The sequence below is a fragment of the Phycodurus eques genome, chromosome 1 (genome assembly GCF_024500275.1).
Source record: "Phycodurus eques isolate BA_2022a chromosome 1, UOR_Pequ_1.1, whole genome shotgun sequence".
Taxonomy (NCBI): Eukaryota; Metazoa; Chordata; class Actinopteri; order Syngnathiformes; family Syngnathidae; genus Phycodurus; species Phycodurus eques.
In genome coordinates, this window is record NC_084525.1 from 1,728,870 (window position 1) to 1,753,822 (window position 24,953).

Here is a 24,953-nt window from a genome sequence, read left to right on the forward strand (position 1 = left end):
TTAAGTGGGAGAACTTCCACAATTGGTGGCTGACTAAATACTTTTTTTGCCCCACTGTAATTACGCCGGAAGTCACACACTGTGGTACATTTGTTTGCTAGGTTGTGTCTTTAAGGGGCATGACTTAGTGAGTGACGTCAGAAGCCAAGAGTCAGTCGTGTTGGCCTTTTACCACTCAGCTAGTTGAGTGTCGGCGTCTCCTCCATTCTCCTTGCAAGTGTTTTCATTTTGTTTTTGTGTGTTTGACTGCTAGACCCATTTAAAGGGGAAGAAAACCCAAACAGTTTTCTCCAGGTACTCCGGTTTCCTCCCACATCCCAAAAACATGCATGGTACCTTAATTGAAGGCTCTAAATTGCCCTTAGGTGTGAATGTGAGTGCGAATGGTCCTTTGTTTATATGTGCCCTGTGATTAGCGGCCAACCAGTTCATGGCGTACCCCACCCCTCGCCCGAAGATGGCTTGCTCCAGCACGCCCGCGACCCTAGTGAGGATAAGCGGCACAGAAAATGGATGGATGGATGGAAAATGCAAACAAATTTTGGGGCAAGAATATGTTATATAGTCCCCTCCAAAAGTATTGGAACAGCAAAGTCAATTCCTTTGTTTTTGTTGTATACTTAAGACATTTGGGTTTCGGATGAATGTGAGACAAAAGTTCAGAATTCTAGATTTTATTTTGTGGTATTTACATCTAGATGTGTTATACAACTCCGGAATGAGCACATTTTGATTGAAGCCACCCACTTTTCAAGTGAGCAAAAGTATTGGAACATGTGAGTGATGGGTGTTTCTAGTTGCTCAGGTGTTGCCTTTTAGATTGATTGCTTAAACATTAGAGAGTGCCTGTTTTTGGCGTTGGGTTTCACCTGTGAAAACACCATTAGCTGTTAAGCAAACATGAAAACCAGAGAGCTGTCTATGGGAGAAAAGCAAACCATTGTGAAGCTGCGAGAAGAGGGAAAAACGATCAGAGCTATTGCACAAACATTGGGCATAGCCAATCCAACATTTTGGAATGCCCTTCAAAAAGAAAGCAACTCCTGTTGTACTGAGCAACAGACATCGAACAGTTGTTAAATGTTATTTACTTTAAGTTAATTTAATAATATCTGTTCCAATACTTTGGCTCACTTGAAAAGTGGGTGGCTTCAAACAAAAGGGGCTCTGTCCTGAGTTGTTTAACACATCTACATGTAGATACCATGAAATAAAAGCTGGAATTCTGACCTTTTGTCCAGTATTCATCTTTTGATCTGAAGCCCAAATGTCTTCAGTATACAACAAAAACAAAGGAATTGACCTTGCCGTTCCAATAATACGAACACAGAAACTACGTAACAGATTTCCATGAAAGGTGGTGTGGTATGAGCAAAATATCTGGATCAAGAGGGATTGGATTGATGGTTATTTTATCTGAGAAATGATGAAAATACTCCACAACTTATTTTCTACCGAATCTTGAAGCGGGGATAAAGAAATCTAATTTCACTGTTTGAATCACTGGAACTGCCCAAGGTATCATGGAATGCAAATGGCCCCTCTTGGCCGTTCCTAATGCCTTACATCATCCCCTACGATCCAGAAAGTACCTACAGCTAACAAATGAACAGAATGACAAACAAATACAGTACAACAAGCAAACTAGTGCTTCACATTGTTTTAGAATATTTGTTAAAAGCTCTGCACTCTGAGTACAGTTTATCACTATGAAAACTCAGCTCTATGAAGACAGTGAGCATGATTTCTCTTTGTTAACTATCTTGTCATGTGTCAATAAAAAAAAAAATGCTAACAACAGATACGGACCCCGTTTCTTTTGAGAACAGTATTACACTTTCCGCTAAGCTATGACAGATAGTTCGATATCTTGCATTCTTTCTTGCGGCTTGGTAGAGGCCTGTGCTCTCCAGGTTGTTGCTGTTGTTTTACACATCATCAAGGCAGTCAAATAGCCAGTGTGTATCTTAGATCTACCCACTAGTCTTTAGAATTTTTTCCTTCTAATTTGTCACTGTCGTTTCTTAAGTCACCACCTGAAGTAAAGTAAAATGTCTTGCGCACAAGACTGTGGTTGGTGTGATTACTTCATCTAATCACAATGCAAACAAACTAAGCCAAATGCAGCGCTTGCATTATTTCTGACCTTCTGAAGAGCTGTTGTGCTGACGTGAAGTTTCTTCATTGGTCCTGCCTCCACTGGTCCGCTGACCAGGGTATCTCCTTGGTTACCACGGAGATGGCGGTGCTGAAAGATTAGAGGGTTCTCTTCCTCCTCTGCCAGAGTATAGCCCTGTTATGAACACAGGCATGCAAGGACCACACACATAAAAAAAAAGGCCACACACAGACTAGAGTGCCATGAAAAAAATATAGGCCCCCCTTCTCAAATTCCCTAAATTTTTGCAGTTTCCCCACGTTGTTTAGGATCATTAAACAAATGTAAATAGACAAATATAACCCAAGTGAACTTAAAATACTATTTTTAAATGGCAATTTCATTTCTTAAGGGGAAAAAAAAACTATTCAAAGTTACCTGGACCTGTATGAAAAAGTAATTACAGAACAAGAAATCACAATAATTGACATCTATCAGTCTGGAAAGGGTTACAAAAGCCATTTGTAAAGCTTTAGGATTCCAGCGAACCATAGGGAGAGCCATTATCTTCAGATGGAGAGAACATGGAACAGTGGTGAACCTTCCCAGGAGTGGCTGGCCTACAAAGATTACCCCAAGAGAACGGCAATGACTCATCCAGGAAGCCACAAAGGAACTCAGGACAACGTCTAAAGAACTGCAGGCCTTCCTTGCCTCAGTCAAGGTCAACAATAAGGAAGAGACTGGGCGGAGCTCCACCAACGTCAGGTGACTGCTAAACCTAATAAGTATGTCTCAGCGTAATAATCTAAAAACAATTGTCTTGTCACTCGACGCAGAAAAGGTTTTTGACAAGGTTAACTGGACTTTTCTGTTTGTAGTACTTCACAAATTTGGGTTCAGTGATTCATATGGTCACTGGATTGCAACTTTATACAGTGGGCCAAAAAGGTATTTAGTCAGCCACCAATTGTGCAAGTTATCCCACTTAAAAAGATGAGAGAGGCCTGTTAAACATATTAAAACATAAAAGACAATGTCAAGAAATAAACTGGTTTAATAAAGTGTACGGTGGGGCAAAAAAGTATTTAGCCACCAACTGTGCAAGTTGTCCCACTTAAAAAGACCCATATACCTATGATGAAAATGACAGGCCTCTCTCATCTTTTTAAATGGGAGAACTTGCACAATTGGTGGCTGACTAAATACTACTTTGCCCCACTGCATCTATTTTAGTGAATAACTACTGATGTGCTAATTATTTGCGTGTGTTATATACATGAGCTTGATATACGTACATAAGTTTTTAGTATTTTTATTGCGTACAACAGGGAGAGGGGCTCACCTTAACAATGCGACATATGAGTATGTCATAGCGTTGGTGGTTGATCCGGTGCTTCAACATCACTTTATTGACCATGGGGATGAAGATCTGGTACTGCAGATGGGAGGAAGGTGAAAGAGAGTAAATAAAAGGGTACAATGAGTGCTTAATCCATCCATTTTCTGTACCGCTTATCCTGACGAAGGTCGCGGGCGTGCTGGAGCCTATCCCAGCTATCTTTGGGCGGGAGGCGGGGTACACCCTGAACTGGTCGCCAGTCAATCGCAGGGCACATATAAACAAACAACCGTTCGCACTCACTTTCACACCTATGGTCAATTTAGAGTCTTCCATTAACCTACCATGCATGTTTTTGGGATGTGGGAGGAAACCCGAGTATCCGGAGAAAAGGCACGGGGACAACATGCAAACTCCACACAGGCGAGGCCGGATTTGAACCCAGGTCCTCAGAACTGGGAGGCAGATGTGCTAACCAGTTGGCCAGCGTGCTGCCCGAGTGCTTAATTATATACCTAATTTTGTTTGCTCTCAACCTTTCCCAAAAGCCAAATAAATGAGGATCAAACTACTAACAAAGCTTACATCAAAAGCTTCCTTTGCGCATGTTGCCAGACGTGGCTACATTAGGAATGCTAACGACAGTGTTGATGAATGAGGAGGGGTAAGACCTGGGAGGAGACCAAGTAAATGTGATCTTATCCAACGCTCGTAAAAAGAACCCCCCACCTACAAACAGACCATGACATAAGCAGTCTCACGGGAAGTAATAAAGGGCAAGGGGGGTAGGGATGACTGAAATACCGTTCATAAGCAGCCAGCGGTGGGTAGGCTGGAAGTGTTCTACTGAATAATTGCTCCATCTGAGGAGAGCCCCGCTGAGAGCAAACGGCTACCTTCTTGCCCAACTGGAACACGAGTGAGGACAGGGTGTCCATGGAGGTGGAGCGCAATTCCGGCGTACTGTCAAGCGTCCGGACGATGGGGTGGATAATGCGAGAAGCGTAGTCGGTGAAGTCCAGGGATTCGGTCAGCCTGTCCAGAGTCTCCAAGGCAACCCTGAGACACCGAGAAGGAAAAATCTAAATGAACTTTTAACACTGTAATAAATTTAGAGATATTTTTATATTCTGCTTGCATTTTTTAATATTTAAACTGTTCCATGCACCATCCTGAAGTGTTGTGAAAATAGTTTTTAATTTTCAATCATGCTTTAGCTGTCCAATAATTTGCTGTTTTACCATGTCAAAATGAATATATTTTGATTTTGTGCTGAAAAATAACAATAAGAACTATGGTAATATAATAGTTAAGATTAATAATACATAATTATGTGTGTGCGTGTCTTTGCGTGGGGGTAAGAGGGGCAGGTCGTTCCACGTCTGTTCTATTTCTGTAATTTGTTTCATTTTTTTGTGAAACACTGTGTTGCATTTTTACGTATGAAAGGTGCTACAAATACAAAATAATAAATACAGTTTGATTTAATTTGTATGCGTGAGACTCGAGTGAAATAGCATTTCCAGGATAATACAACACTACAACCACAGACGTGCGGTACAGACTTGCGGGCCTGCAGGGGCACATCGGGTGCATCAAACAGCTTGACAATGGGAGGCAGCAACAGGTGGAGATAGTCGTCGAGGTTGGCACCAAACAGCTGGATGGCATTTAGCAGCTGTAGATGAAAGCACACAACTCAGTACAAACCTCTTAACAGGTCTCTTATGGCGTCACTTATTATATATAACAAGCTGTCAGCAGACATACTAATTAAGCTACTTTGAAAAATGTTGCTGATTTAAGGCTTCTTTATTTTCACGCGGGCGCTGACCGCACTGACGTCACTGTCGCTATCCTAGCTAGCCTCTGTACTCGAGCGCAACCCATGTGTGCAGTTTTGAAAATGTACTGCAGTTCCCCTCCAAGCCCCCTGGCTACGGCGGCGGTATGTGGAACCAAGGCGAAGGCTGAGTACGTCATCAGAGCATGTGACTAAAACGGACCAATCACGAGAGATGATCTCCGTGGCATTCTACGAGCAGCAACAATATGTGCCGTGCGCGCGTCAAGTGACGCATAGGGGCTGCGCGGGCCAATGCGTCGGTCACGTGATGCAATACAGGCGTCGTGCGCCGCGCGAACGCTGGACTATAAAGAGGCCTTTATGGATTTCTAGGATTTGGTGGAATAATGTATTTAATTCTGTACAAAAGCAGTGGGTGGGCAAACGGAAAGCAATGTTGTATGTGTTGATATAATACTGTATGTCACATTTAAGGAATCCTCTCTGTCCGCCAAAACACACGAACACAAGTCAGCGCAATGCGCACATGGCGTGACGGGAGGAAGCTGAGGTGGAGGTGTGCGTGAGTATGCTGAGCGATGCCTGTAGATAATGAACAGCTCGTTGGAATGATGGAAGTACGTTTTTCTTGTCCTCTCTTTTGGATTTGTGGGTAACTGAAGTCCCATTTCCCTAAATTTTGCAATCCTCTGGAGCCGACTCCAGACCCTGAGCTGTCTCATGTATGACCAGTCTATCGGCTGCTGTTATCTAATACTAAAGCCTCAGAGACTAACCAGTAGCAGGGGCAAATGCACTGCACATGACCATTTAAGTTTATGATAATGTCATTTTGGTCTTGTGACTGAACCATGATTTAGGATTTCAGCTAAAACAGGAGAGAGTGGCTATTGGGCGTCTACATTATGTCATCTTTTGGCTACTGCATTACACATTTATGGTTTAGCACATTGGAACCTTCAAATTGGAAAGCCCCATAGGTACAGCTTGGTACTTGATCAAAACCTTTGTTAAAAATATGCATTGAAAGAGTTGAACCGCCATCATGCATGATGTTAAATGACAGGCCTTCGCCCTTTGTTTGATTTTTTTTCAGTTACTCAAAAAGACAACAAGCCTCAACGTGGTGCATTAAGAAAAGAACGTGTGACAAGAAGAATGCATACCAAATATTACGAGAAATAACCACACAACATTCAGAGCAGTCAGACAACAGCTGTGTTTTCGCTTCATATCCAAGGTACAGTATAGACTGCTTTGTTTTTAAGTAATAATGTCAGTGGCTTACTTATTATTCCACTTTAATGAAATTTAATTTGAAAATGTTACTGTACATTTAATGAAAAGTTTATGATGGTGGCATAGTGACCCTGGAAAAAAATATTCTTATTTTTATCATAATCAATTTAAAATCCAAACATATCAGCAGGTCGACCAGCTTCCCTGTTGAACTTTAAAATGTGTCAATTTACCAGGAATGCAGTGTTCAAGCGGCTTGAGTGTACAGTAGTTTCTCATCCTTGCAACGAGGTTGTATTAAAATGTCTTCATCCCATACCAAAACGGTGTAAATTTTTTTCCAACCTGATGGCAATACCCGTTTAGCCCATGGTGAGATTTCAAAACTATTATAAACACACAAAATGTGAATGTTTCAAATAAAAACCTCAACCTGAACACGGGAGGACAATGTTTTCACCGGCATTCATTGTTGCAAGTCGTCAGTTTTCGAAAAATGATTGTTGTTTTTGTTAGGAGCACCACCCTGCACTTACCTTAATGGTAACACTGCGCCCAGTGCTGTTGTCATGCATGAAGACACGCAACATGTGCGGGATGAGCTGAGGCAGGTAAAGTTTAAACTCTCCGCCCAGCGCCACGACAATCTGTTCGATCAGAAGGATGATTGTGTTCTGCATGGGATTGTTAGGTGTCCAGTACTCCTGCAAAAACAAAGTATACGTTGGTTTTCCCAGTAACAACAATAAAATAATAATACAGTTTACATTTGTTATTTTGTTTGTAAAGACATGAGCATGGTACTTATTCAGAAGTTCTGCAAGCCTCCATGGATTGCAAGACTATCAGAGACTATTAATTAGGCTCTTTGCTGGATTTGCACTAGTTCAAGTGACAGTTCTCATTTTAAAAAACGCATCAGTTATCCTCCAATTGGAAACACGCCTCGTTCAAATTTGGATATGAATTAAGTGGGAATCAGTGAAGTGACTGTAGAGTTGATTATTTTTTTTTACATGTTTCTTTAAATGTTATTGTTTACTTCTGCGCTGTCACTGTCCTATGTTGACGTGCATTTTGGGCATGTGCGTGTTGGACAGGGCCCCGTTTAAAAATACATGACTGGACAGCAAAACATTACTTTGTGGTCAATATTCTCATAAAATCTATTATACGAGCTAAAAGATGGCACAAACCAAATGCTGGTTAAACAAAAAAACAGATGACCAAGTTGAAATTTTTACAAAATATGAGTGACCTTAATAAATGTTATTCCAATTATGGGCTATAGTGTATAATTTTTATGTACAGTATATAATATTCAGACTGTGGATTTCAAAGCATTTAAACAGGTCTGATCTCGTGTGGAGGATTTGTAGTGGTCTGAGAAAATGGGATAAAAAGTATTTCCTCCAAGTTTGGGAAGTTTTCATGTGCTGGATCCAGAAACACAGCGCGTCACAGTATTAGGTGTAGCCGGAGAGCGTGGGTGGGACCCGGGACAGGACAATTTACTGGGAAATAAGATGACATCACACTTCTCAGAGGTTTATGACACTATTTGAGGAGTAGCTGCTGGGCATGAGCACTGTGTTCCTAAGAGAGTCCCATCATATGGTGGAGGTGTTTTTGGTCAAGTGGCCAGAGGGCAAATACTGACTTCCTGCCTTGCCTGCTTGTGGCTGCTGACTACAGAAGAAATGAGTGTACATTCCGAATGACTATTCCAGCCCCCTCATCTGGATGCAGCAGTTAGGCTGAAAGAAAAAAAAAATGAATAGATTCTTTGTTTCATTCGCCTTTTATGAACTCAGTGGGACTTGAGGCACAGTGGCACGGTTCTCTCCATTATTTCTCGCTCGGCTTTATCGCCAGTGAAAAAGTGCTTTTAAAGTTGTGATCAAGTTGTAATACAAGGACAGTCATATGATATTTTGTGCCTTGCTTTTTAATAATGTGCGAGACAGGTGGGTTTGTGCAAGTGCGCGGGACAATGGCTTTAGCAGTCATTTGGCATCATGTGATAAGGATAAATGTCATGAGTCATAGTCTGTTTTAAGAGTAAGAAAGAACTCGACGTTTTTAGTTGAAAACATACCTCAGAGCGGTTAACTGCGGGTACCAATGCCGTGTGTAATTCAGTGTGTGAAGTGTTATTCCCAACAAGCAAGAGGCTGGAAAACCCTGAGTGGAAAGAATTTGTCTACATTTGCTTGAACATTTGACGTGATTCTCTCTGTCCTGCTTGAGTGATACGTAGTTTAATAAATTGCTATGACGTGCAATGCCATGTGACATGGGGGCCAGACGTCATTCACAGAGGCCCTGATTGAGTTACTAATGAGTCAAGTGGAGAGCAAAACCTCCTCAATGGTTTACAACTGTTTGCGTAAAGAAATAGACTGGGTGATCCCCATTTAGAAATTGCAGACACAAGTGTTTCCCTCACAAAAAAAATAAAAAACCTGTCTTCCATTATACGGCGCATCAAATTCTCAAAACCTTTTGAGCATAGAATTATTATTATGAAAAGATATAAAAAAATATAATTGTTACAACCCTTAGTCAACTACTAATTACTAGACTACACCGATTTACATCGGGCTGATCGGTATCGATATTTAGCATTTTATGCTGATCGGCTTTAATGTCATAATTCGCCAATCCGATCAATGACTGCGCAAAAGACATTTACTCCGCGTCGCCCCGTGCATAGTATATTTTAATCCAAAAGCTAGTTATTTTTGCCTTGTCGCGTGTCTTTTGACATAGTATTGGAAACTATCTGACGGCCAATAAAGTTCCATCCATCCATCCATCCATCCATTTTCCGAGCCGCTTATCCTCACGCAGGTGTGCCGGAGCCTATCCCAGCTATCATCGGGCAGGAGGCGGGGTACACCCTGAACTGGTTGCCAGCCAAATCGCAGGGCACATACAAACAAACAACCATTCGCACTCACATTCAGACCTATGGGCAATTTAGAGTTGTCAATTAACCTAGCATGCATGTTTTTGGCATGTGGGAGGAAACCGGAGTGCCTGGAGAAAACCCACGCAGGCACGGGGAGAACATGCAAACTCCACACAGGCGGGGTCGGGGATTGAACCCCGGTCCTCAGAACTGTGAGGCAGACGCTCTAACCGGTCGTCCACCGTGCCGCCGGCCAATACAGTTATTAAAAACAAAACAAAAAAAAAAAAAAAACGTCGGCAGTGTGGAACAGACAACACGTAATGCCCTGATCAAACTACAAGACAAATTTGCTCTATGTCAGACTGCTGCAATAAAATCTTGTATTCCGATACCACCGCATCCCGTTTTTTACAATCATTGGGCTTTTTCTTGTCAACTCAAATGCGACCGGAGACACTCGTTACCGTGGCGACAACAACACGAGTGGAGCGAGCCGACTGTATTATAAGGACAAAATGGGGGGAAACGTGTGTTGGTGGTCATTTTGCTCTAGGCTGCTCTGAAAAGAATTTGCAGTCGGACCAGATGACTATTCAATACACAGGTTCCAAAAGAGATCATTTCCAAAAACATCTGCAACCAGTGCTAGTTCTTCGCTCTAAGCTTCTCTTGAGCTCTTCTCTCCTCCCCATTGCTCATTTCATCTGTGACATATTAAATCATTGGAACATCCTCAGTGATGAGGAGAAGGGGGTGCAGGGGACTGTAATTAGAAGGATGGAAAGTAAACATAATTACTCACTCTGATGAGGGTGAATATGTCATCCATGTAGGGACGGATGTGGATCTTTACAAAGCATACGACCATTCCCATCTGCTGAAAGAGGAACTGGAGAAACACAAAGAGGAACGAGAGTAAGACCAGAACGGCTTTGTGAATATAGTCATTATTAGGTAGATGCTATCATACTAGCCTATCTGTAGTAGTCCTACCTACCTCGCGGATACTGGCATCACAGACACGGATCACATTGAGAAAAGTGGGCATGACCTGTGGTAGGAACTGGACGCACTTGAGGCCCAGGGACTTGAAGATGAAGGTGACGGCCTGAACCACCATGGTGTGGTGGTTTGACAGTGATGGATCTCTCAGGATGCGCATTAGAGTAACGATTGCCACGGCGGGGTAAAACTCATCCAGGGGCAGGTTGCCCATATTGACCAGCATCTCACTGGTGCTGTAGTCAGCTGGGATGAAGAGAAAACTACAGTCACCCACAGAAGTGAATTGAATGGGATTTGATCCCACACCAGCTGCATAGCTCTTCTATGTGAACTAATACACTAGCAGTGGCTTCTCATAACAGATTGAAAAATTAGAATATTTGTGGAATAAAAGTAAAAATGCAGATTCACAGAAGGTGGGACACATGGCTTTTCTTTATCTTAGTATTTGTCCCTTTGTAATATGCATAGTAGTGGAGTCCTCTATTGAGTGCACTTGATGGTGAATAATGTTTGCACCTTTGTGGTTCTATGTACTCTCACAATACTTACATTAGAGGATGTTTAGGACCATAACTGTCTTCTGAATGAATAAATAGCATTTACTTAATCGAGACATCCATTCATCCAAAAAGGCTTCAGCCTATTTGACAAGGGGAGGTTTACTGCAGGAACATACTGTGAATCACAGCGCTAAATCTAAAATGCGACTCTACAAAGTTCAAAACACAGCATTCATAGCATGTAGCTTGACTGTTTGTTGATGGCTATATCCTGTGTGCTTCATCATCTTCAAGGGAAAACATCCATGGAAAAGCAAGTGTCTGCCAAAGTAAAGACAGCATACTCGCATTATGACGTTCATGAGGTAACGCACAATCATATGGGATATACGGTATTGGTGGCTCCCTGCAGACACACATTACGTTGGGTTTATAAGGTGTATATATTTCGATATCTACATCAATTGCAGAGGTAAGACAAAACCCTTTGCAGTTCTGCTTATTCAGAGACTTTGGGTGAGTAGGTCTGATTTTGGCAAATAACTTGCTTTGAAATGAGTCATTAGCTTTACATAATCTCAAAGTTCAACTGGCAACTGTTGGTTGACCACTCATCCCTGTATCCCAAGTAGTTTTGTGTAGGTTTTTTGACAGTTGAAGCTTATAGTGTCTTCGGCATTTAAATGTGCATAACTACTGTATTTCACAAGCAACATTCAGGTATTTAGGGTCTCACTGACCTTCTGCAAGAGAGCTCGTCTCCCTGAAGAGTCAGGACTGTAGACATAACAGACTTGTCATTAGGCCTGCCGACTAAAGACAGAAGCTTTGCTCGTCCTTTTTATTTTTCAAACCTACAAATTGTCTGCAGAAGACAGCTAATGGTCTGTTTATTTAGTCAAAAAATAAGTCATCAGTGTGGTGAGACGACGTAACGGAAAATATTTTGTAATTTTGAGGATAGTGATAGTAAAAAAGCCAACTAAAGAGATGGGCAGAAACAATGAAAAATGTGACAGGCAAAATCGGTGCCCTAAAAACCCACACCCCACACAATGACCCTAATAAATCTGCCAACACATACAACCTGATCCTTCAGGTCTGGCTGGACTCCACTCAGTTTAGGAACAATCTGGTAAGACTATTACCATATTCTAAGTCAAGACACAAGCTGTGATGCAGGCAGAGAGCCTCTCTACGCACACGGTTGGTTACATGTAGATTCAGCGTCGAAATCTAGCCATCATTTGTATGTCAACTTTCTAAACATTGTTTGTGACTTAATTAAAGCAATAAAATCTGTCAAAATTAACCTGATAGGAGAATTAGTGTCGTGGGTAATTTGGTTTACTACAGTAAGTTTTCTTGCACAATAAATATCATAAATTCTGACAGTAAGTGAGCGCTTTTTTAAAAAACACACAAAGCACTTCCTAGACACATGGAAAATTGAGACACATTAAAGTAGACAAAGTTGCAAACGTGACACCAAGAGAAATCAATTCAGAAATCAACAACGTACACCAGAACATGGGAACCAACGGGGAGGTATAGAAAGGTTTGACGATATGAGTTTTTAGCCATTGTTTAAAACAGTCAGCAGAATTAATTGTTTGTAGAAAATGGTTCCACAGAGTTGGTGCTAGGAATGCAAATGTGTGATCACGCTTTGATTTACGGTTTGCGCAGGCAGACTGATAGAAGGCAAAAATGCTTGGTGAGAGAGAGGTCAGGTAGAGCAATGAGAAACAAGGAGCTTAGTGATGTAGCTTGGACGAGGTCATAGAGTGCTTCATAAGTAAGCAAGAGGATCTAATCCTGCAGTTGATTCTCAGTTTTACTGGAAACCAGTGGAGGGCTGCAAGAATAGGGGTAATGTGGAACCTCTGGCTTATTTTTGTTACAAATCTAACTGCTGGATGCTGAATTCACTGTAAGCGTTTGAGAAGAACCGGAGTGTGGATTTTAATTGTTTGAGAACCGACGGGGACAAATATTTATCATAACTATGCACTTTCAGATTGCATGCCATTATCAATGTTCATGTTTAAGAATCGCGCTCGTGCATGTTAGCGAGGGGCGTGGCTTTTGTCAGAGACTCGAGCGGGGGAGGGATTAGTGAAGTGAGCCTACAGTAAAATCTTGCTCCCGGTTTTAAAACGGCAAACTCACCCTTTAAGAGAAGATATTTGGAGCATGTTGATGTCTGTAGTACTGCTCAAAAGGCCCAAAAAATGTTATGTAGAAAATAAAAATTGTCATGTCATGCTGGCGGCGGCACGACTGGATACCACATCTGCCTCACAGTTCTGAGGACCCGGGTTCAAATCCCGGCCCCGCCTGTGTGGAGTTTGCATGTTCTCCCCTTGCCTGCGTGGGATTTCTCCGGGCACTCCGGTTTCCTCCCACATCCCAGAAACATGCATGGTAGGTTAATTGAAGACTCCAAATTGTCCGTAGGTGTGAATGTGTGTGCGAATGGTTGTTTGTTTATATGTGCCCTGCAATTGGCTGGCGACCGGTTGTACCCCGGGTGTACCCCGCCTCCCGCCCGAAGATAGCTGGGATAGGCTACAGCACGTCCACGACCCTAGTGAGGATAAGTGGAACAGAAAATGGATGGATGGAAGTCAGGCTGGCCTGACTTCCTGTGTTTCACTGTGGTTCTACCACCACCAACACATGCACATTGCTTTGATGATGAGGATTTTTAAAATGTCTCCAGCACAAGGTTAAATCATGTAATTATTTCCATCAACTTTTTTGTGATTATTTTTTTATTTCTATTCATTTGTATTGTACACAGTTTAACATATTTGTACCCTTGTATGACAGTTAAAAAAAATTCTTGGCTTGTTGATGTACAGATAAAGGTTTTAAATATGGCACAATAATTGATTTAAATTTTTTCAAAGACAAAAATGTTGTTCAGAAGTCAACCCAGGTCCCTGATTAGATTGTGTTTGACCTTGGAAAAGGTCACATTATTTTCTTTGTTTCCTTTGTCCTTCATATTTTGTGTCAATGGTAGTTGGTAAATCAACCCGAGCTAAAGCACCACAAATCATAAGATCTTTTTATCCCAAGTCTGCCTATCCACACCAGGACACGTGCAGTGTGTCCTAAATACCCAGATCGAATGAACGTCCACACACGACCTCTGCCAACGACAACCATGTGCATGAGACACTTCATCACTCATTCAAAACTAGAGAACCATTTTGGATGAGAAAGCCCCAAAAGTCCAGACGCTCTGAACCATCTTTTAACTGGCATTTTGTCAACCCAAACAGCAAAAAGAGCTGATGAAGTCAATCCCGATCCCTATAAAATGCCTTATTTTACATCTTGGATTGCTTTTTTAAAACTGTTTTTACACACATTTCGTAAATGGTAATTGCCCCGTCACGTTCTGCTTTTTAAACCCTAAGAATTCATCAGCATTAGGCCATCCACAGGAGGTTTGCAATTGCAAATGCACTGTATCCTCCATGCCTCATTGAAATATATATTTTCAAATGTATATCCAAACACAATTTATTATAGTTACAAAGGTCCTACGGTCAGCAAGCGTGTTAAAATCTGGCAGACAAAATTCCATGATGGTTAATGTAATAAGGCAGCAATTACACTTATTCATCTTTATATAGCCACTACACTATCCATCAGATTTATATATACACACACTGCAGTCACAGCAAAATAAATACAAAATAAATAAAAAGATCAAGCTAAATGTACATGTGTAAATAATGACCCGAGAGAGACTTTAGGAGAGGTCCGTGACAGGCGTGTGGGTGTACAGAAAACACTTTCCAGATGCTGAGAATTTAATATCGCTACAGTTTTTAAAAGACTAAAAAAATACAATGTTTAACTAATCAATATTCAGAGCACAATAAAAAGAACTGCCTACGCAAAGATTAGTTACAGTGATTATAGGCATACCTGAATCCTGACTGGACTTGGACTCAGATAGGCTGACTGCAGAGGCGTCTCGTGACTGGTCGATCATGCCAATATTCACCTTGTGCTTGTACGGGTCCAGAGCGCCAAGCAGACCTAGGACACGGATGGCCTGGTGGGGATACATACCATGACATGTCATTCAAAGTGGTGGAAATCTACCAATATTAATGAATACTGTTGTAAAAGAGACAAGAACCGGGAGCTATCACAGAGCGCAGACCTCGGCCAAGGCTATAAATGCATACCGGCACCTCAAATGTTTTCCTCATTTATTCCCTTGTAACTGGAAATGTAGAATCTGAATGAAACTTTATCTCCTTTTAGCTACTAAAATCTCACATAAGCACACAAACGTACTCCTGTTGCTAATGAAATTTGACAACTATATAAGCATTAAATATAGATTGCTGCTAAATGCGCTCAACGGGTCATATCCAGATGAAACTAGTTTTAAAATAATAGTTACACATAGCTAATTTTGGTCAAATTACATTGAACAAGCATTTTTAAAGCTTCATTCATAACAGAATTATTGAAAAGGTTACAAAAGGTGAAAACAATAAAGCCTTGTTGGCAAGTAATAAGCTCATAGCTCTAATGAAGGAGGCTATAGTAACATATTTGGATATTTCCTCATAGATACGTACATTTATTAACAAAGACAGCATAGTAACAACAAAGTGTTGTATGCTGAGGTGGTAGTTTAGATGTTCTCTCTTTTTTTTAATTAAATAAAAAAAAATTATTTATTAAATTACTTTTCATTGTCCCCTGCCCCTCTCCAAATTGCAGAAATTCTGGTTACCGTAATTTCTCGTGTATAATGCGCACCCCCAAAGTTGACATCAAAAATCTGGAAAACCCGTCTACCTATGTATAATGCATTTTTAGAACCCTTTATTGCTGAGTGACTGTTTTTCTCAATGTCTTTATGTCTCCAAAGTGTTCTCTGTCAATTGACTGTCTGTTGTCGTACTCGAGCGGCTCCAAGTACCGGAGACAAATTCCTTGTGTTTTTTTTGGACATACTTGGCAAATAAAGATGATTCTGATTCCGATGATCAAAACATTAATTATTATCTGTATTTTGTTAGTTTTTTCAAATAATTATTCTGAAGTTGGCGGCACAGTGGACGACTGGTGAGCACATCTGCCTCACAGTTCTGAGGACCGGGATCCTGTGCGGGGTTTGCATGTTCTCCCCGTGCCTGCGTGGGTTTTCTCCGGGTACTCCAGTTTCCTCCCGCATCCCCAAAACATGCCCTGTAGGTTAATTGAAAACTCTACATTTCCCATAAGTGTGAATGTGAGTGCAAATGGTTGTTTGTTTATATGTGCCCTGCGATTGGCTGGCGACCAGTTCAGGGTGTACCCTGCCCCTCGCCCGAAGATAGCTGGGATAGGCTCCAGCATGCCTGCAACTCTAGCGAGGTTAAGCGGGACAGAAAATGGATGGATGGATATTCTGAAGTTAAACACTTTATTTGAATACACAATACTTTATTTTTATTTAGTTGCTCTTATTTTGAAATTCACAACCCTACTTTTGTTTTAGAAATGAGACACAGTTTTGCTCATGTTTGATTACCCAGTCAGAATTTGTAAAATGTGTAAAATTCTTTTAAGAAAAAAACACATTTAATTTTATTTTAATGGAATTAAAATTAAACTGTCAAGCATTTCAGAAAAGCATTATCATTTTTATATGTATGTGTATGTGTATAATGCGCACTATTGACTCTTGACAATTTTTTGGGGGGAAAAAAATTTGCATTATACATAAGACGTTACGGTAATGTGTGTGGCTGCTGTACTGCAGGACACTGCCAATAAAATGACTACACCTTCTCCGAGCTTCATTATGTAACAGGTAAGGAAAGAAACAATTACCAATTACATCATAGCACAAACTTTTCAGGCCTTTATGGAAAAGTAGGGAAGTATCCTGGAGTGTTTGTATTCATGTGATGATGATTTACTGGTTAAAGTCAAAACAGACAGACAAGCCTTGATTTGTTTAGCATATGTGAACAGCTAAGTCTCATAACAAGTCACTGAATTCCTGAAGCATGCTCATATTGCTACTGAGGAAAGCGTGGGAAACAAGAAGACGGAGGCACCCATGTGCATACCTCTCTCCTGATGCCCTGGTTTTGCTCTGTCTTGAGGAAATTGAGCAGCACCTCTAAAAGGGAAGGGTACTTTCTGTACGGGTCTACCACATAGCCAGTGCTGGCCACCTGTTGACCCAAAGTCCACAAGGCCACCTGGTGGAAAGTCAGAAGCAGATTTCATAAATGTACAATAACCAAACAAAAGGGCATTTGTCATATTTATCCATGCAATGCTAATTTGTTATAGATTTCATTTCAATAGCTACTTGTATAACAACTTTGCTAAACTGTTGTATCCTCTGTGACAAAACTTAACCTGAAATGCAAATAAACCAAAAGTCAAGCAACCTCATGGAACAGATTGTGTTCGATTTCCAGTGGTTCACTATTGTTTAGTTCTACTGTCAGCTCCCTGCCACGCTTCAATTTCAATTCTAGAAATATTAATTCACACTATTTTAGCTTTTGTGCACAATTATTTTTAACAGAAAAAAAAACAATTTTGCTCTTCTGTATTTACGAAGAGAAACATAATTACAACCATACTTGTAATAAGTTCACATACCTGCCGCTTGGCTAATGAGGAAGAGTCCTGCAGCATGTCCATGATGATGGGAAAAAGCTCATCCATCCACTTCTTCATCTCCAGACCGCTCACCTACACGAGAACACGGGGAGTAAATCACATTTCCCTCACAATAGTATCCTCTCAAAAATTTTTTAAATACTTAAAAACTAATTGGGCTGCGCACATTTTCCTCATCTGACTATCCTTCCTTGTGTCAAATCAATCACACAGTATGTTCTGAGTGCAAAAAATTGATTATCTTCAAGCAGTTGCAAAGTATTGTCTGTGAATTACACAACTACCTAAAATAAACTTGTCTTTCAAAATTACAGTACCTGAATCAAACATTTGATTGTTATTTTGTCCAGCATGCATGTGAACATGATATTTTATGGTCATAATCCTTATGGGATTTTCCGACTTGGTCCCAGTTGGTTCATTCTGCTGCCTACTTAAGTCTCGCTCATGACTTGGGCAGAGGGCCTCAATCCTTACCTGAGCCAACTCGCCGATGGTGGCTAAAACACTGATAACCACTCCAGGGTTTGGGTCTGGGTCTTTTAACTTGAGGATGAGAGCCTGAACGAAGACAGACAGATTTCTTTGTGACAAAAGGTATATAACCTAACAACTTTCTCTTTCTCCTGTTAAATTCCAAGGCATGTGCACCATCACTATGGCATATTAGCACAGTTGTACCTTGAGGATGGGCTCCATGTAGGGCCGTATGAGGCGGGGGGCGTTAGACACGAGATGACCGAGCATACGGGCGCTCTGCTCTTTGTTTCTGCCAACGCCACTGTGCTCGAGCTCAGTCAGGATCTGTAACATGAAACATTGACAACAAACAAATGCATACTTTTTTATTTATTTATTTATTTATTTTAAATCAAGTCAGTTAATAGCAACCTGGGCCTGAGTTTCTATAAAAATGAATACGTTTATTAATGAGAATCTGTCTTTTTATTAAGCTCATGAGGTTTACAGTTCAGAATCATTTAAAGAGTAACCGTTCCTCCTCCTCATAGGTGTATAGGGCGCATTATTTTACAGCTTTGCACATTTTGGCCATTTATGACAGGATTGTACCAGTTTTTGTTTTTATTTTCATACACATATTTGATATGTCTCCTATATTAAGCTATTTTTGCACTCTGCTGTGTGTTCTAGCTTTCTTCCACTGAGGTCAGTGTACCAAAATTTCTTCATTGCAATATTCTGCGTCTGATAGGTTTGTCTTTACTGCTCTCTACAGGTACTCAATAGGCACAGCACCCAACTGATACTGAATGAACTGATAGTGATGTGTATGACAAAATATATTTCAGAATATTTATAGGACCATTATAGAGTCTATTTAATTCTGAAAAGTTATTGGAAGAATCATTTCGAATTGTGGATTTTCTTTAATTAAGCCCTAATCTCTCAGCATTCACACAACTATGCAGCGTTTCTGGTCCAAGTCTACAACCTGAATGAGCATCTTGCGTAAGAAAGGCATGACGAAAGCCGGGTTCATGCTGCTGAGGCGTCCGATAGTGCAGATGGCCAACTCTCTGATCTCAAACACTTCATCATTCAGGGCCACAAAGAGTGCCTGCAGGTTCTCCGCCTGGGCAAGGTGGGCATCAAAGCGCTCGTCCAGAGATGCCAGCACACAGTACCGGATGTCTGGATCTGAAGAACGAGGATGGTAAGCGTGAATGTTATGATCATGACCATGGTCATCCAGAGTGGAAGTCTGTCAGAGGTTACCTGGGTCAGTGATGCCAACCACTAGAAGTTTACTCAGCACATCTGCAACAACCTGCACCGCTGTCTGGCTCACAACATGGCCGCTGATGGGGTGTATGGAGGGGGTGAGGAGGCGGGAACAGGTGCGAGCTGCCTCCATTCGGATCTCCTTGTGCTCGCTGTTCAAGAAGTGGTCAGCGCAGTGTCGCACAAACTGGGTGAGAGAGTGTCCTGATGAAAAATCAAAGAACAAGCTTTTTAATTGTATTTTGATTAATTTATCCACAAACCCCAATTCCCATGTAGTTGGGATGCTGTGTAAAACCGGAGACAATGATTTGCAATTCCTTTTCAGCAATTGCAAATAAATTGAATACAGTACAAAGACAAGATATTTAATGAACGTTATTGTTTTTTTTTTTTTTTTTTTTTGCAAATATACTCTCATTTCAAATTTTATGCCTGCAACACATTCCAAAAAACCTGAGACAGGGGCAACAAAAGACAGGGAAATCTGTTTGGAACATTCCATAGGTGAGCAGGTTCAATGTCATGAATGGTTATAAAAAGAGCATCCTCGAAAGGCTCAGTAGTTTGCAAGGATCGGCGATGTTCACCACTTTTCGAACAACTGTACTGTCTGAACAAATAGTCTAACAGTTTAAGAGCAACGTTTCTCTACATGCAATTGCGGTATGGTTCTAAAGCTACCATATCTTAGATATTTACATTGGGGGTATGCAATCGAGAAGCTCAGACTGAAAAAAGATTAGAATAATACAACCCCAATTCCAATGAAGTTGGGACGTTGTGTTAAACATAAATAAGAACAGATTACAATGATTTTGCAAGTCATGTTCAACCTATATTTAATTGAATACACTACAAATACAAGATATTTAATGTTCAAACTGATAAACTTTGTTTTTAGCAAATAATCATTACCGGTAAATTTTATGGCTGCAACACATTCCAAAAAAGCTGAGACAGGTGGCAAAAAAAGACTGAGAAAGTTGAGGAATGCTCATCAAACATGTTTGGAACATCCCACAGGGGAACAGGCTCATTGGGAACAGGTGGGTGCCATGATTGGGTAGAAAAGGAGCTTCCCTGAATTGCTCAGTCATTCACAAGCAAAGATGGGGCGAGGTTCACCTATTTGTGAACAAGTGCGTGAGAAAATAGTCCAACAGTTGAAGGACAATCTTCCTCAACGTACAATTGCAATGAATTCAGGGATTTCATCGTCTACGGTCCATATCATCATCAAAAGGTTCAGAGAATCTGGAGAAATCACTGCATGTAAGCGGCAAGGCCCAAAACCAACATTGAATGCCCGTGACCTTCGATCCCTCAGGCGGCACTGCATCAAAAACCGACATCAATGTGTAAAGGATATCGCCACATGGGCTCAGGAACACTTCAGAAAACCAATGTCAGTAAATGCAGTTCGGCGCTACATCCGTAAGTGCAACTTGAAACTCTGCTATGCAAAGCAAAAGCCATTTATCAACAACACCCAGAAACGCCGCCGGCTGCTCTGGGTCCGAGCTCATCTAAGATGGACTGACGAAAAGTGTTCTGTGGTCCGAAGAGTCCACATTTACATTTTTTGGGGGAAATTGTGGACGTCGTGTCCTACGGGCCAAAGAAGAAAAGAACCATCCGGACTGTTATGGACTCAAAGTTCAAAAGCTAGCCTCTGTGATGGTATGGGGTTGTGTTGGTGCCAATGGCATGGGTAACTTACACATCTGTGAAGGCACCATTAATGCTGAAAGGTACATAAAGGTTTTGGAGAAACTTATGCTGCCATCCAAGCAACGTCTTTTTCATGGACACCCCTGCTTATTTCAGCAAAACAATGCCAAACCTCATTCTGCACGTGTTACAACAGCGTGTTTTCGTAGTAAAAGAGTGCGGGTACTAGACTGGCCTGCCTGCAGGCCAGACCTGTCTCCCATTGAAAATGTGTGGCGCATTATGAAGCGTAAAATACGACAACGGAGACCCCAGACTGTTGAACAGCTGAAGCAGTACATCGAGCAAGAATGGGAAAGAATTCCACCTACAAAGCTTTAACAATTAGTGTCCTCAATTCCCAAACGTTTATTGAATGTTGTTACAAGAAAAGGTGACGTAAAACAGTGGTAAACATGACCCTGTCCCAGCTTTTTTGGAACATGTTGTAGCCATAAAATTCTAAGTGAATGATTATTTGCTAAAAAAAACAATAAGGTTTATCACTTTGAACATCTTGTCTTTGTAGTGTATTGAATTAAATATAGGTTTACAAATCATTCTATTCTGTTTTTATTTATGTTTAACACAACGCCCCAACTTTACTGGAATTGGGTTGGATATCTATTAGGGACTATTTATGAAAATAAGTACAGGGAACCCTTGCTATCCGCAGAGGAGAGAGACTGAGCCCTGCTGCAAATAAACATTGGAAAGATTTGACACAAGATGGCAGCAACTCACTTGTTGCTATTAGACAAGGCTACGGCCTGAATAAATGAAGCTGCCCTCAGTTTAACATAGTTGCTTGGCACCACGATCTTACCAGATGGCACCCAAGCACTATTACTATATAAGACATATATAAGACTGAGAGCAAACATAGCGAATAGGTGAGTTTTTTTAATGACTAACAGAGGACAGGTTCTCCCAAAAATCTGCAAATAACAATTTCGCAAATGCTGAACTGAGAATACGGGAGGGTTCACCATATGGTCAAATGTCTGGCAATACTCAACTCATTATTTAATGTTTAATCAATTGGGAGTTGGGTTGGAATGCCTGAACTCCCCCGGACTTCTTGACCGGTCACGCAAGTCAGGTTTGCGTCTAGTAAGAGTCAAGTAAAAACTGTATGCAGTCTGAATGCTACGGATCACTGACAGGAACTAGCGTTAAAATGACAACAAAAGGCCTAGAGGAACCACAAATATTTAATAGCAAAGATTGGAATATCCCTAGAGGGAGGAGTAAATCCAATTCCAAGTCTGTAATGGCCTGGTGTCCGAAAACACTAACGTGTATTTAAAGTTGAAATAATGCTTACATTGTAGATTGATGGTGATGGATGATTTTTAATGTCGGAAACTCAACCAAAACGGACTACCTAAAACTTGCAAATAGGTCGCAGTCTGCCATCTACAGCTCTAGAAAGGTGGATAACATAACTACAAGACACTGAAGCTGTGTCAGTGTCAAGGCTCTTACCTTCAAACTCAAAGCTTCCCAGAGTGCGCAGGGCCAGTGTGATGCTGCCAACATCACTGGCCTCTGGGATGTTGGTGAGGCTTGGCGATGCGAGCTGGTGAGCCAAGCCCTTGGGCATGCCAGGGTGGCGCAAGGGCTTATGCATCAAAACCAGGGAGAGCATCTTCAGGAGCCCATCCTGTATGTCCTTTTTAAGCTGCGGGATCTGACGGCTCAGATCGTACAGCACCGCTGTCAGCGCCGGGCTGGACAAATAGACGACACGTTGAAGTAAATATAATTGAACCCAAGAGGTGACCCTTTTCCTGGCACACAGATAACACAACACAGCACAAGCTATTTCTCCATTCAGCCGACGTGTGCGCACACTCACACACAGCTACATTTCTCTCAAATGTAACGCTACCACTCCATCACTCACTTAAAGGGGCAGCACATGCACAACACAATGTTTTTCTTTTACCATTTTAGATGGCAGAAAAAAAACACTCCATGAAACTATTGGTCTGTTCAATCTATTGAGGCCAAGGACATTTGAGGGTTTCCACTGTTCTGGAATGTACTTGGAAGTAAAACAAAAATGTTTAAGACATTGAAAGCGCTTAGGTTTCCAAAAAGTCCTTTACCAGCTTCAATACAAGCCAACTTGAAATTATGAGTAAGAGCCTTGTGAAAATGTACCGCACAAAAGGCAGACTGAAATCATATAATATGGTTCAAAAAAATAAGAATAATTACACTAACCTGTATGTGCATGTAGCAGCCAAAATGGGGAAAAGAAACATTTTGGATTGAATTTTAAGTTTACATATGTCTATTCATTGACCAAAATGTACTTAGATTGAAAAACATTGCCTATTGTGTTAATACAAATATTTCCATGATCTTTCACAAAACCAAAATATAACAATATCAAGTTTAAGGAATAGGTATGCATTTTCCAGCTGTACCGGTTTATTAAAACATATGGTATTAAAAAAAAAACAATATGGTAGTGTGATACAGAATAGTAAAATGCATACTGGCATGCCTTTTCATGTGTAGTTTAATTCTCAATGTAAGAAGCTATCTCAATCAGATAACTCGGGCATTTATAGCCCACAGGTCATAATTTTTTATTAGCCTGTGGCAAACCTAAAAATGTAATTCAACCAATACTGAAGACGATCAAAGTGGTCCCAATAAATAAGAATTTTCTGTATGCTGCCCTTTGTGAAAAAAGCTTGGACACCGTTGAGAGTATTTGTTGTGAAGTAAATTATTATTATTCAAGCACTTGAAAGCATGTTATTCAATTTCTTTTCAATTGCACACCTCAAAAACTCAGAATTCAACCATGTCAAGCCCCCATGACCCATACAACAACTACAGTATATACATAAAGCACAATACCTAAGGCCCACAGCTAGCATGGGCTCCAACAGCTCCTTGATGTCTGGTTGGATGCTGGGACCCATAGCCCTAGAAAGCATGCTGATACATGTGAACACAGTGGCGTCCACCTGTATGGACTTCTGCCTCCTGCACATGAAAGACAGCAAAAGGAAACCAAACTTATTGTCCAAGCCCTCCAACGTGACCAACTTAAAACAACAACAAAAACTAAAAATAATTACTGAAAGGAATGAAATAGCGATGAAACCATAGTAAACTAGTAAGCATAATAAGAAGCATCATAAATAAAGTATTTTACATATCATACAAAGAAAGAAATACAATTCCAAGATTTAAGCATAAAGACAAAGTGTGCACATTTTACGTTTGTTGGGGGCTTACGACAGCGTTCTGTTCGTACAGTGGTGACATAATCCAAATTTCTATGAAAGTTGGAACATACCGTAGTCTATCACTAACCCACGCTGCCACAGTAATAGAGTAATAATTACAGTAAATATTTGCCTGAAAGAAACTTCCTGGCCATGAATATAAGAATCAAGTGTCTTCTTGTGCCGCATGACAACAGTTCTACACCACTGCTAAAGCGAGTTCATTACACAACTTTTGTAACATCGAAACATCGTATGTCTGGAACATTGTAAACCGAAGACCCACTATACTGACTTGTGAGCAAAGTCCTTGGGTGGAAGAGCCGCCTTTATAATCTCCAGGATCTTGGAAAGATACGGCTGTATTTCGGCTCGGACTGCCACCACCAGTAAGCCCAGAGCCTGGAAGGCTGCTGTTCGCTCCTTCTCCTTCTTGAGGCTCCCCAGAAGGTAGCCCATTGTGTCTGACAGGTATTGGTCTGGAATGCACATGTAAATCCTATATTAGTAAATCTGTGTGTCGGCTGAAATACTAACGACCAATTATAAAAACAGTGAGGCAGAATTAAGTTGAAACTGACTATCAATCAACAGGGTTGACAAATAGAAATCATCCTAAACATTTGAGCCTGAGTGTTTGAAACAATTTTCTATTATGCTCAG

At 41.0% G+C, this 24,953-nt stretch overlaps 1 protein-coding gene across 2 annotated transcripts in view; it reads right to left on the reverse strand.

Moving 5' to 3' along the window:
• mtor (mechanistic target of rapamycin kinase) overlaps positions 1–24,953 on the reverse strand; it is a 96,258-nt gene that overhangs the window by 65,862 nt on the left and 5,443 nt on the right. For both annotated transcript variants that reach the window (XM_061671837.1, XM_061671846.1), the window contains exons 9-25: positions 24,586–24,769; positions 23,917–24,045; positions 22,525–22,769; positions 19,318–19,527; positions 19,034–19,239; positions 18,262–18,384; positions 18,058–18,141; positions 17,560–17,652; positions 17,013–17,147; positions 14,860–14,989; positions 10,401–10,651; positions 10,206–10,292; positions 7,023–7,190; positions 5,006–5,118; positions 4,337–4,499; positions 3,444–3,536; positions 2,147–2,293 (exon numbers count right to left, since the gene is read on the reverse strand). In XM_061671837.1, the coding sequence (XP_061527821.1) occupies positions 2,147–2,293; positions 3,444–3,536; positions 4,337–4,499; positions 5,006–5,118; positions 7,023–7,190; positions 10,206–10,292; positions 10,401–10,651; positions 14,860–14,989; positions 17,013–17,147; positions 17,560–17,652; positions 18,058–18,141; positions 18,262–18,384; positions 19,034–19,239; positions 19,318–19,527; positions 22,525–22,769; positions 23,917–24,045; positions 24,586–24,769 (2,561 nt within the window). The remainder of the gene's footprint in view (positions 1–2,146; positions 2,294–3,443; positions 3,537–4,336; positions 4,500–5,005; positions 5,119–7,022; positions 7,191–10,205; positions 10,293–10,400; positions 10,652–14,859; positions 14,990–17,012; positions 17,148–17,559; positions 17,653–18,057; positions 18,142–18,261; positions 18,385–19,033; positions 19,240–19,317; positions 19,528–22,524; positions 22,770–23,916; positions 24,046–24,585; positions 24,770–24,953) is intronic.